General features: G+C 31.7%; 2 protein-coding genes across 2 annotated transcripts; one reads left to right on the plus strand and one right to left on the minus strand.

Annotated features, from left to right (window-relative positions):
• Positions 1 to 3,570: 3,570 nt before the first annotated feature.
• LOC130820246 (membrane metalloprotease ARASP, chloroplastic-like) lies at positions 3,571 to 5,149 on the minus strand. The gene has a single exon (XM_057685541.1). The coding sequence runs from the start codon at positions 5,023 to 5,025 to the stop codon at positions 3,685 to 3,687; it is 1,341 nt and encodes a 446-aa protein (XP_057541524.1). The 5' UTR covers positions 5,026 to 5,149; the 3' UTR covers positions 3,571 to 3,684.
• A 5,963-nt stretch (positions 5,150 to 11,112) lies between these two features.
• Positions 11,113 to 13,344, plus strand: LOC130820243 (pentatricopeptide repeat-containing protein At2g45350, chloroplastic-like). Its single transcript, XM_057685539.1, has one exon. The coding sequence runs from the start codon at positions 11,194 to 11,196 to the stop codon at positions 13,123 to 13,125; it is 1,932 nt and encodes a 643-aa protein (XP_057541522.1). The 5' UTR covers positions 11,113 to 11,193; the 3' UTR covers positions 13,126 to 13,344.
• Positions 13,345 to 13,726: the final 382 nt, after the last annotated feature.

A 13,726-nucleotide genomic window follows, 5' to 3' on the forward strand; every position in this document is an offset into this window, starting at 1 on the left:
ACCTAACAAAAATTATAAAAATGGGTTCAGCAAAATTTTATGACAAAGTGACCTTTTGAGATTAAAAAAAATATGATGTCATCATTTTGTTTTAGTTAGATTTATAGATAAATATCAATATTAAGGATGGCAATGGCTCGAACTCGGCTCGGATTATCCACCCTTCAACTTTGCTCGGGATACAACTTGAATTATTTTTCTTAAGTCCACCTTTACTTAGAGTTGGATTATGCATACTCCAACTTTGCTCCGACTCGAACTCTTGGACTTCCAACAAAGTTCGGATTATTGCCAAACATTATTCTTATCGAAATTATACTAATAATATAAAGCATAAAACTATTAATAGAGAAATCTTTCATTTACAACTTAACAAAGAAAATATCCTTCATATTCAGTTTAAAAGGAAAGATAGTTCTACGATTACCATTAAATGAAAAAAGGGTTTATTAAGCACCATTTCATATTCATTAACCAAATTCTTCCAAATCAATCTGATTCTTTCACATTGAAACTTAGTATTCTCTTCACAAAGAAATTCAAAATAAAAAGACACACATTCAAATTTTCTCCTTGCATTTCCAATACTTATGAAACTTAAATTTAAGATCATTGCTTTAACTATGGACTCAATTACTATATTTCCTCAACACAACCATCTTCTTAAATTTAGCCTTATTACACAGAGTTTTTGTACGTAAAGATAGGCAGTAGAATATTTTTTACTAGGGAAAGTCTCAATTCTCCTACTCAATAATGTGTTCATAAAAGTTATTTTTATAAACATATATCAATGAATAATGGTAAATAAATCACATATATCATAATAGATTGTATAATATTAATGGTCAAAGTTGGATAAGTTTGTTATGAAAATCAAAATAATAGAAAAATCAAAACCATTGCATTTAAAACTTTGAGTATTAGTGTTTCATACTAAGTCAAGTTCATAAAACTTATGTTTTAATATTAGTTAATAATATAGTACGCAAAGTTTGTTTTTTATTGACAAAAAAAAAACTTTGAGTATTATATTATTAACTAATATTAGAACATAAGTTTTATGAACTTGATTTAGTATGAAACACTAATCGAGTTTAGGACTAGTTACTTGGATTTGATATTTATTCAATGACTTAAAAGTCAAGTTCGCAAATTTGGTTTGAATAAACTTATTTTCATTTTATTTATAATATGAAGTTTATTTTTTTTCAAAATAAAAATGCCTTAAATTCGAATTCGGAGTCGAATGTCAGGTCGAGTCAGAGTAGGGTCAGAGTCGAACTCAGACTATATAATCGAATTCGGAGTCGGGTATTTTTTTTCTCCGAATTTGGACTAAAAATATCATCTCTAGTCAATATTGTTTATATTTGTTACTTCTATAACATCGATTTCTATATTGAAAAGAGCGTGTGACTTGAGTCTTATGTAGAAGAGCTTAGTCCGAAAAGTTAGAAGTAACAAACTATGATTACTAGACCTTAAGTATGTATTATTATGAGTGATAAAGGGCACTCCAAGTCATGAAGTAGTACACTCTCATTGTGTGCATAAAACAAGTATATAAAGTGTGTCATATGGTTTTGTCATTTATAATTAAGGAAATGTAGTACACGACCAGCTACATCTAGCTATGGAAGCATAGGGAACATAGGGGACCTAGAGGGTTATGTAAACAAGCTGGAAAAGCTGTTAGAAGTGTGCATCCTCCCTGCTCGACCGAGCATGGTATCGAGCGAGCCTACTGTGCTTTTTTGATCTGCTGCTTGCTCTTCTGTTCTAGTGTATTGCAGCTCCAAGTTTGCCCTTGGCCTGTACATATGTGTAGTGCTTTATTGTATTATGTAGAGCCAAGCTACAAGCTACAGCCTCCCATTCTTTATCCTTACCACACTCTAATTAATTCTCTATTCAAATCTATAGCTCACACACTACTCTCCATTGATGTAATTTCTTCAACATTGTAATAAGCTTTCAAGCTCCTCTATCCTTTAAACACATAATGATACACTAGCCTTGGATAGTGGATGAAGCCTCATTAATGGTGAACCACCTTAAATCTTAGTGGCAATATTTACATTATTTAAATCACCTTAATACTTTCATATAACAATGGTTCATTAGTGCACCTTCAAGCAATGTCATTAACCTTTCGTCCTACCTTTAGGCACACGCTTCCGCATTCGTTAGTTTATTCTAACATATATATAAAGCAAGAAGGCTTCTTTGTTTACATATACTCAGCACACATCCATCAGTGCAGGATTGCATATGTTTTGAGGGTCCTTTACATAAGATAGTATATTTAACTTACCAATTATCAGACCATCAGCAAGCAGCACACGGTTAAATTTAACTCAATCCTACGTTGAGTCTATTGATTAAAAATCCTAAAAATATTAAAATGTAAAACAACCAACAAAAAATAACAAACGATTTACTTCAACATATGCAAAAATGAGTGTTTGACCCATTCTATTTGGCCGGCTGGCCAGTGTGAACTACACTGTGAGCCATGCTTGCGATTGAACAAGAAATGAAATTCTATAAAAGCACGATCGCGAACGGACTGTGCACATGCTAAGGAAGCAATTAAACAGGTTACAAGTGAACCATATGTATCTTAGCTTTAGCCAATTCAGTATCAAAAACTAACAACAAAATGCAAAAACCATCATTACAGAATGATTTCTACAACTGTTATCCTCCGTTCTAAAATATGTGTTATATTACGGTTATTGGCACTATTCATCATTCAAGCTTGTTTGATATATTGCGCCTAATATGTAAGAGAAAATATAGTCAAGTACAATCTTATTTGAATCGAGTAATCAAATATTTGCAAGATATTAACTTTTTATAATTTAATAAAGTTACGTATAATTCAAAATATAAACGATCATAATAACATGTTAGCTAGGTTGCGTAAAAGGCTAAATATAACAAGTATAATGGATTTGAGAAAATATTATTTTTAACGAGCATGAACCCACAAATATAAATGTAATAAAAGTAGTGAGACATCTATATGTCCGAGAATGTAGCAAATTGGAATGGACGGAGGGCTACATTAAACTTACTGATTCTCGGAACATCAGCAGGCAAAACACTGGCCGTGCACATCCAGATTTCAGGCGGAACTCAGGAATTTGGTCGGCTCACTCTGCTCAACTACACAACCACCCTACTGCAGCTGTGCAGACCATGCAAGATCACAAACAGATTATACACATTCTATGCCATCATTCAGACCCACTGTCATATGATTCACTAATCTCCTTACGAATCGCGAATCAAAAAAGACGAATCATGGTCGGTTTTGGACTATTTTAGAGTCATTTAGAGCAAATCGCAAATCCAAAAAACGAATTAACTGGAGAATCATGTTACACTGTTTTGACCCGCAAAACTGCAGTTGGCAGTTTATGATTCAATAAAAGTCGGTCAAAAACACCCTCTTTATTATCAATAACAAGGATAACGTTGAGTACATCCAACCCTCCGAACCCTTCGTAGGTGTCGTACCCTCTTAACGGTATCAAGGTAATGGAATAATGTAGTTTACTATTCATGTGAATGCGATCGAGCAAAAACATTTATCATATCAACAAAGAGTTCCTTATAACCCATAATCACAAATGAACTTCAAATTTCACAAAACACCTAAGTGTTAGTCAACAATCACAATACATCTTTAATAATATCGAGATTTAAAGTGTCTCGAACAATAAGATATAGCCCAAGAAACAATAGAAGAGTTATACCAGAAGACATGATCAACTGCTCAACTTCAGTAGGCAGTTTTTTCCCTCCTCTAGCTGCTTCAATAAGTATCAATGCCAAGGTACCACCATCTAATGCTGGCAAAGGAAGAAGATTAATCACTGCAAGATTAATATTCAAAACAGCTGCAAATTGGTATAATCCATCAATATTAGACCTTGCAACTTCTGCTCCGACTGCGATAATGGCAACCGGACCTGAAACTTTGTCAGCAGATTGTGCAAAGTTGAGAAATGTTTGTTTCAAACTATCCAACACATTTTTAGACAAACCCCAAAATTCTTTTCCAGTAAAGTTCAAAGCTTGAATTATATTATCTGGTTTAACCTTTACAATACTAACATTGGGAGACAATTGTACACCAATTCTACCAGTTCCATCAGAACTCTTATCTGGCGTTATTTTCAAATCAAAATCCTGTTGTCCCCTATGAATTTTAAGAACCACTTTTCTACTAGGACTATTCTTGATAGCATCAACAACTTCATTAACTGTTTTAGGGCCGGTTTTCGACAATTCGAGGCCATTCACAGAGAGAATCACATCACCATTAAGTAACCCATCTCTAGATGCTGCTGAAAGTGGGCGTACATCAGGAACAAGGACACCAGGAAAAGCTTCTTGCACAGGCAGACCAACAGATATAATTTGAACAAATATAATGATAAAAGCAAAGATTATATTGGCAATTACACCAGCTGAAACAACCAATATTCTATCAAATATAGGTCTATTTTTGAGTAAATTTTCATCATCTACTGGTATTTCACTGTCGGGATCATTATCAGGAAAACCCACAAAACCACCAAGAGGAATTGCTCTAAGTGAATACTCTACATTATCTGCATTAAATTTTGCTAAAATAGGACCAAACCCAACTGCAAATTTACTTACATGTATGCCCTGAAGATAGGCAGCTAAAAAATGACCACTTTCATGAACAACAATGATTGCTGTGAGTACAGCAGCTGCTTCAATTACAGATTGAGGACCTTCAAAACTACCCAAATTAAATCCAGAAAAAGAGCACTGAATATTTCTTGATTTCCTCCCAAAATGATTTGTTTTAGTAAAGTACAGCTCTTTTGATTGGAGAAATGTTGAACTTTTGGGGATTGCTGAAAAGGGTTTTAAGAATAGGGATTTTGATTTAGGATTGGATCCTAAATTTGTAGGGAAAAGTTTGGTGCCAGAGAAAGAGAGTATTGAAGGACAATAAGAGAGATTTGGTGAATTCATTTCATTGAATAATCTGCAAATTGTTTGGAGGAGTGATCTTCTATTTTAGATTGTGGCTAAAATGAGATGACGAAGGCGTCTCCCACAACGGCATAAAGGCCTCTCATCGTTCGCAAAAGAACTTGCTAATTGTTAGAAATTATGACCTTTTCAAGAAATTGATAATAACTAAAAGGGAAATTTGCAAAGAAACACCTTTTAAAATTCCTTTTTTGTAAAGAAACACTTTTTAGAATTTTTTTGTAAAAAAATACCTTTTAAGAGACTTTTTTTTAAAAAAAACACCTTAAATCAGTTTCCGGTGACTTTTGTCAACTTTCCGGCGTTGACTATGCCAGTCAACGCCGGAAAGTTGACAAAAGTCACCGGCATCTGATTTAAGGTGTTTTTTTTTTAAAAAAGTTTCTTAAAAGGTGTTTTTTTACAAAAAAAATCATAAAAGGTGTTTCTTTACAAAAAAAAATTTTTTTTTAAATTATTATTTTTTTTATTTTGTTATTATTATTATTATTATTATTATTATTATTATTGTTAATTTTTTTAAATTTTTTTTATATAATAATAAAAATAAAAATTTTTTTAAAAAATAATATTAATAATAAAAATAAAAATAAAAACAAAAATTTTAAAAATAGTTAAAAAAAATTTAAAAAAATTAATAATAATAAAAAAAAATATAAAATATAAAAAAATATAAAATAACAATAATAATAATTAAAAAAAATAATAATAATAATAAAATTAAAAATAAATATAAAATTTAAAAAAAAAAATTTAATTTTATTTTTATTTTTAATTTTATTATTATTATTATTATTTTTAATTATTATTATTGTTATTTTATATTTTTTTATACTTTTTATTTTTTTTATTATTATTAATTTTTTTTAACTTTTTTAAAATTTTTGTTTTCATTTTTATTTTTATTTTTATCATTAATATTATTTTTTGAAAAAAATTTTTATTTTTATTATTATATAAAAAAAATTTTTTTTTAAAAAAAAAAAAATAATAATAATAATAAAAACAAAAATAAAAAAATAATAATTTTAAAAATTTTTTTTTTATTATTTAAAAGAAACACCTTTTAAAACCCATTTTTTGTAAAGAAACACCTTTTCTAATTTTTTTTGTAAAAAAAAACCTTTTAAGAGACTTTTTTAAAAAAAAACACCTTAAATAAGTTTCCGGTGACTTTTGTCAACTTTCCGGCGTTGAATAGCATAGTCAACGCCGGAAAGTTGACAAAAGTCACCGGAAACTGATTTAAGGTGTTTTTTTTTAAAAAAAAGTCTCTTAAAAGGTGTTTTTTTACAAAAAAAATTGTAAAAGGTGTTTCTTTACAAAAAAGGGGTTTTAAAAGGTGTTTCTTTGCAAATTTCCCTAACTAAAATTATGTGTGTAAAATTAAAAGAGATTTAAAAAGTATGGATGAGATTAAAAGAAATTGATGAGCTATTATCCAAATATAAAAATAATGTAAAATAAATAGGACGGTCCAAAATAACAACTAATGCAAAATGCGTGGGATAGAGGGACTATGTGCCTTGCCCTGCTAAATTTACCCTCTTATATATTTTGGTGAAAAATTGTGGAATAGTTGAAGATAATAATATCAGTATCGGAACTCTACATAGGATCAAAATCCATTGATGAGAGATCGGATCAGAAGATTGGATCGTTAGATCGGACAATCATACTTATTTGCAGAATCAACAAGTTGTATTATGTCAATGTTTATTATTTGATCATTTTCAATATAAAAAGCATTAAAAATCCATACATTTTCGTAAAATTTTTCTTTAATTTTAAAATATATACATGTCTTACTTTTGAATGTCATTTTTTCTATATTCTTAATTAAATGTCAATACACACACATAAAAATATATGAATATATATATATATATATATATATATATATATATATATATATATATGTATATATATATATATATATATATATATATATATGTATATATATATATATATATATATATATATATATATATATATATATATATATATATATATATATATATATATATATATCTATGTATGTATGTGTGTGTGTGTGTGTGTGTGTGTGTGTGTGTGTGTGTGTGTGTGTGTGTGTGTGTGTGTGTGTATATATATATATAGAATCATTTGAGACCACCCTCTTATGTGAGAACCCTATTTTATGTGAGAACATATTACAACCGTTGGATCAACCACATCCAAGGGTCATCATACAATCCGGTAAAACAAACAAAACAAAACAAATTTATTTCAAAATTTATTTCCTACATTTTTTCTCTCTCCTCCTCCTTCTTTTTCGCTCATTTTTCTTTCTTCTACTCTGTTGTTGTCTGATTTTTCATCACAAGTTCTTCAATCTTCATCAATTTTTCGTTAATGTGAGTCTATTGTTTATACATTTGCTGTTGTTCAATTAATTTTAGGTTACATTCATTAGTTGAAATATTACATTATATTCCTTTTGGGAAAGGGCTTCTGGGGCGATATAGGCTGGTGTTCCTACTGTCGATTGTCATTGAGAATGTAGCACTGCAGACTATTATAATTAATAAAGATATAGTCATGATTAGTAATTGATTATAAACAAATGATATATTTAGAGGAGTTTCCCTGCCTTAGAGTAGCCAAAGTTCTTCAATCTTCATCAATTTTTCGTTAATGTGAGTCTATTGTTAATACATTTGCTGTTTTTCAATTAATTTTATGTTACATTCATTGTTTTATTTTTGTTTTGATGTTCGTTTAATTTAATCTGATTTTAGGTCATTCATTTTAACATACATTGTACCTTTACGTCATGTAGTCTACCTAACCTGCTGAATTTTGTTTAATCTCCTGACCTTACTGAGCTTCTCTGCTTGAAATATTACATCTCTGTAACACATGTAGCTGTTTATATTTTTATTGCAATCTAGAGTGCTCTATCACTATTTAATAGCCAAAGTCTTGGATTTTGAGACGCGATCTGAACTGCCATCTAAGAGAGTGTTTTCCAGCTTAAGATCTCTATGACAAATTTGCTGCATTCAGGAAGAAAAAAAGTATTATTAGCCTTGTTTATGTGTATAAAAAGCTTAATTCATTTGAATTTAAGCTTTAATAACAGAACAAAAATCTAATATCAGAGAATAAATATAATGAAATGTACTCCATAATTACTCATTCTCTCCTGTTTGTTTTGTCATTTATGGTCTTGCAGTAAATGGATTTTAGCTGATTTAAGTCTACTGATTTTGTTTCTGATAATAAGTGGTTATAGGGTATTACCACTACATTTAAGGATAGATTTGGGGTTGGAATGAGGTGGGAGGAATGTAAGATGGATATGAAGCATGTGAGAGTAGGTTTACTGATTAAATGTAGTTTCTAGGCTGGTTAAAGCAAAAATTTTGCTTGTCACTTAAAGAGCATCTATGTTTTTGCTCATTTGTATAAAATTACCAACTAATTATTTACTTTTTTTTTAATTGTTTTGTATGAGCAGGGAGTCTATTGAAAAGGAGCCTGCTGTCGATGTTGGTTCATCAGGTGTTACTGCCGATGTTGTTTCAGCAAGGCCTGCTGCTAATGTTGGTTCAACAGGGCCTGCTGGTGATGTTGGTTCAGCAGGGTCCAATTAGAATTATCCCATTAGTATTATGTGCTACGTGATAATTAATGTGTTTAAATAGGAAGCGTGATTTTGTATGATATTAAATTTTTTTTATATTTTATTCTCAAAATTATATTTACTACTATTTTGTTACATAATTAATTTATAATATTATTATTTTGATGAAAGTTATATTATTATTTTAATAAAATGTGGTTGAATTGGAAAGAGAAATATTTATGATATTAATTGTTATTGTCATTGATCGACGTTAAAATGGTGATTTGTTAAATGAGATTTTAGTTGGATAATCTTGAGATATATTTTTTTTGGGAAAATTTATGATCCTAAAATAAAATAAATAATGTATGTTTGATTATATGTTTATGTGCACGCGACTAATTATAAAAATCTGTTAAATCACGTAAAGTGAAATACGAGGGAAATAAAGCTTTTATATTTGTTGTGATCCAAGTATAAGGGTGATGAACAAGTTGCCATGTTTGGTTAGTATAGTTGCCGACATGTTATTATTGCTGCTACTTGATACGATGTTTGGTCTTCCTTCTATTTGTTGTGATCCAAGTAGAAAGGGGTGTGCACACTAGGGTTACCTGAGACTACTCTTCTGGCCTTGAATTATTTGGGGTGACGACCTCTTGTTGAAGTAGGTATAGGGGTAAAGCCTCGGCCTATTGGCGTTCTCGTTCCCTCAAATTAATAATTGGATATATGTGTTATCATTATTAAATATCAAATAAATTAATTGGTTTATGTGATATTATATTGTTTTCATAAATTTATTTTTAACTCAGCTTTATATTATTTTCCAAAATTATTTTCAACTCAATTATATTTTGTTTTCTTAAATTATTTCAAACTAAACTCTTTTACGGGATGAAGTTGAAATTACTCAATTTGAGAGTTTTCCCTTGTTTTTATTCTTGTATTCTTATTTTGCAGGTTATTGATCGCGTGGGGTTTTTGGAGTGCGGTTCACCTAGAAATTAGTTTTTATTAGTAATTCTGTCCCATTTGAATATCACTTTCAGTTGTAAAACTTGTTTAGTTGTTAAATTGTATAAAATTATTTTATAGTTGATTATCTTTACATTTATTCCTTATCAGAATAGATGTGGCGGTAATGCTCTCATGATTAGCTTTCATTTATGTTTTTCCTTAAAAATCCTTTTTAAAATTGGACCTAAATATGAAGGTGTTACACAATGTTCCAAACCTCCAAGTTACGAATACCCAAACCACCCTCCTTCTTCCCTAAACATAGTTTCTACAAATTTACATTCCCTGGGTTGGTGTTATTGGCATCCGCATGCCAAAGAAAAGCTCTACAAATAGCATCCTTCGCATTCATACACTTAGGAAGAAGAAAGATAATACACCAGTAGGTGCTAATACTCATAAGAACAGAGTTAACAAGTTGTAGTCTAGCAGCATAAGAAAGGCTTTTGGTATACCAAACTCTGATCCGAGAAGTCATTTTATCAACAAGAATATCATAGTCATTATTGGATAGCCGCTAGGGGTGTTCATTAGTGGGTACCCGGAAAGCCAGGTACCCGTTTAGTGGGATATCTTTTTCAACAGCTCGTGTCCCGGCCCAATTTATCCGGATACCCGAATTTCGAATATACAAAAAAATCAGGCCGAAATACTAGTTACCCGGTTTTATTTGGGGCGTAGTTATTTCTTTTACATTTATCGCTTGGAATGGCAGCTTCTAACTTACAGTCGATGTTGTGGCATATGTAATCGTTGAGTTTTTCTTCGAAAACGCACAACAAGCTAGTATCCTAGGAACTGAACACGCAAAGCAACTACATAACATAATGAGAAAATAAATCTCCAACTACTAGGCCCGAACCAGCATAAAGTATAGATGTATTCATGAAAAAATTGAAATGACATTAACTGGTGTGGAATCAGACATACTTGCAACAATGGTTATAATTTTTATTTATCCTTCATATAAGTAAACAACATGACAGTCTTGGTCTACAATTTCCCAATCATTATGGCTAAAAAATGAAAATGAAAAGGTAATATACACATAAAACTAAATTTTTCCTTTTAAAAGCGAGTCATCAGTTACCCGCTAAGATTTATTTTCAGCTCGATACCTGACTCATAGTTTATAATTTTTTGAAAATTTAACTCGCCATTTATAATGCGGGTCAACGGGTCAACAGGTCGAGTTTTTTTAAACAGCCCTAATAGCCGCTTAGAGTGAGAGGAACTCCTAGAGATATTTGTATCATTTACGAATCAACAAACTAAATACTAGTACAAGGGAGTATATGGTAATGTTATTTAAATGCCAAATAGATTACTCCAACTAAATTTGAAGTGCTAGTTTTTTTTTGTTTTTTTTTTTTGAGTAAAATTTAAAGTGAAGTACTAGTTTAGGGCTAAGGCTTTAGTACATTTGTGAAACGTGAACAGTTAAATAACTCCCTCAGGGCTCACACTATGCGTTGACTAACGATAGTTATCAACAGTTACAACATCCTTCCTGACTAATTTTCCCGCTAAGATTGATGTTAATCTGTGCAAATTCAATTCAACCATGGAACTCCAAAGTTCCCACTTTCTCTATCCTTCATAACTGCAAGACTGTAAACGATATCAAACAAATCCATGCTCGTTTAATTGCAACTGGGTTTATCAAATACCCTAATTTTACCACAAAACTCATTCTAAAATTATGTTCTTTTCCGCAAAAACCACTCATTTACTTTGCTCGCTTTCTTTTACTCTCTGAACATGCTTTAATTCAAGAGGAACAAATCCTTTTTGATCCTTTTCTATTTAATGCAGTTATAAAGTCATTTTCTGTTAATAATGAACCAAAGCAAGCCCTTTTGATATTCAATTTCATGCTTGATAATGGTGTTTGTGTGGATAAGTATTCTTTTTCTTTAATTCTTAAAGTTTGTTCTCGATATGGGTATGTTAAAGAAGGGATGCAGATTCATGGGTTATTGAGGAAACTAGAAATTGGTTCAGAATTGTATTTGCAAAATTGTTTGATTTCTTTATATGTGAAATGTGGGTCTTTTGAGCTTGCACGCCAGGTGTTTGATAGGATGCCTGATAGGGATTTGGTTTCCTACAATGCGATGATTGATGGATATGTGAAGGCAGGGTTGATTAGTGTTGCTAGGGAATTGTTTGATTGTATGGAGGTTAAGAATTTGATATCTTGGAACTCGATGATCGCTGGGTACATGCAATCTAGAGGTGATCTCGATAAAGCTTGGGAATTGTTTAAGGAAATGCCTAAGAGAGATTTAGTTACTTGGAATTTGATGATTGATGGACTCGCAAAATGCAACGAGATGGAATCTGCCCATGATTTGTTCGAGCGAATGCCTGAACGTGATGCAATCACTTGGGCTACTATGATTGATGGTTATGCCAAAACTGGTTGTGTTGACATTGCAAGGAATTTGTTTGATCAAGCTCCTGAAAAGGATATAGTGGTTTGCAATACCATGATGGCTGGATATGTTCAAAACGGGAATTTTGTTGAAGCACTAAAATTCTTTTATGATATATTAAATATGGATAATTCGTTTCCTGATAGAACTTCGCTTTTGATCGTTCTTTCTGCCATTGCCCAACTAGGACGTGTGGATGAAGGCATCGCTGTGCATTCCTATATCAAGTCCAACGGCATTGCAATTGGTGGGAAACTTGATGTGGCTCTTATAGATATGTATTCAAAATGTGGCTGTATTGATAGTGCCATTCAGGTATTTGAAAGTGTGGATTTAAAGGATGTTGATCATTGGAATGCCATGATAGGAGGATTGGCTGTTCATGGCTTGGGTGAACTAGCATTTGACCTTTACACGGAAATGCGTAAGCAATCTATAGAGCCGGATGATATCACATTCATTGGGCTGCTAAGTGCTTGTGGTCATTCCGGTTTAGTGAAGGAAGGGAAAATATGTTTCGAACTTATGAGGAGAGTTCATAATCTGGAACCAAAACTGCAGCACTATGGGTGCATGGTTGACATTCTTGGTCGAGCTGGACGCCTAATAGAAGCAAAAGAATTTATAGCTGAGATGCCTATTGAGCCAAATGACATTGTTTGGAGGACTTTACTTAGTGCTTGTATCTATCACGGAAACCTGGATCTAGGGCAGCAGGTTGCTGAGCGTCTTACAAGGCTCGATTTGAGTAATTCGGGTTCATACGTGCTTCTCTCGAACATGTATGCTGGATTTGGTAAATGGGATGATGTTAGTAAAATCAGAACATTCATGGCGAACAAAGCTCTAAAGAAACTTCCTGGTTGCAGTTCTATTGAACTCAATGGTTCAGTCCATGAGTTCCTTGTTAGAGATAAATCCCATCCTCAAACTAGCCAAGTCTATTCTCTGTTGGATAAGTTCAGTGCTTCAGGACATTGCTTGAATTTCGAATCAGAAGTCACAGAGCAAGAACTGGTAAACCAGTAAAATGTATACAAATTCATCTTTTCGATTGTTAAATATATATATTTATTTATGTATATTTTACTCTAATACGCCTGTAGTCTTGTAGAACTGATGTAAATATGGGGATGGTCGATCCAAGAACCCGTTTAGTCCCTTCAAGAACGTTGTCAAGATCACTCTTGACACACAAAGAACGAACAAACCTCCTGTTTTGTATGAAAATAGAAGGGTGACAAGAACAATTTTGATGAATGGTTCTATGTCGTGGATAGAAACAAATTGGCCTTATATCAACCAATTGGCCTCATCCTCACACTAAGATTAAGATTCACTCTCCTAAACCTCGAGGAACAAACCGAATGTCTCTTTGTTTCACTCACAAAGAACTCACCCAGGGAAGGAAATTGCAAAGCAATTTACTTGAAGAAAATTTTCATTAACAATCTGAATTCCTTTTTTACAAGGGATTAGGTCTGTTATTTATAGAGCTATGAGACCTTTTAAAAATAGCTAAGACTAATGTTTATGCAGCCAAACAATAATAACGGCTAAAAAGAACCATGTGCAAAACATGTGCACACTTTAAAAACATAACAAACAACAAAAATACTCTACAAAGCCT

The sequence above is a fragment of the Amaranthus tricolor genome, chromosome 8 (genome assembly GCF_026212465.1).
Source record: "Amaranthus tricolor cultivar Red isolate AtriRed21 chromosome 8, ASM2621246v1, whole genome shotgun sequence".
Taxonomy (NCBI): Eukaryota; Viridiplantae; Streptophyta; class Magnoliopsida; order Caryophyllales; family Amaranthaceae; genus Amaranthus; species Amaranthus tricolor.

Coding starts and splice junctions, on each gene's coding strand:
- LOC130820246 (XM_057685541.1), bottom strand. CDS start 5,025: ATGAATTCACCAAATCTCTCTTATTGTCCTTCAATACTCTCTTTCTCT.
- LOC130820243 (XM_057685539.1), top strand. CDS start 11,194: ATGTTAATCTGTGCAAATTCAATTCAACCATGGAACTCCAAAGTTCCC.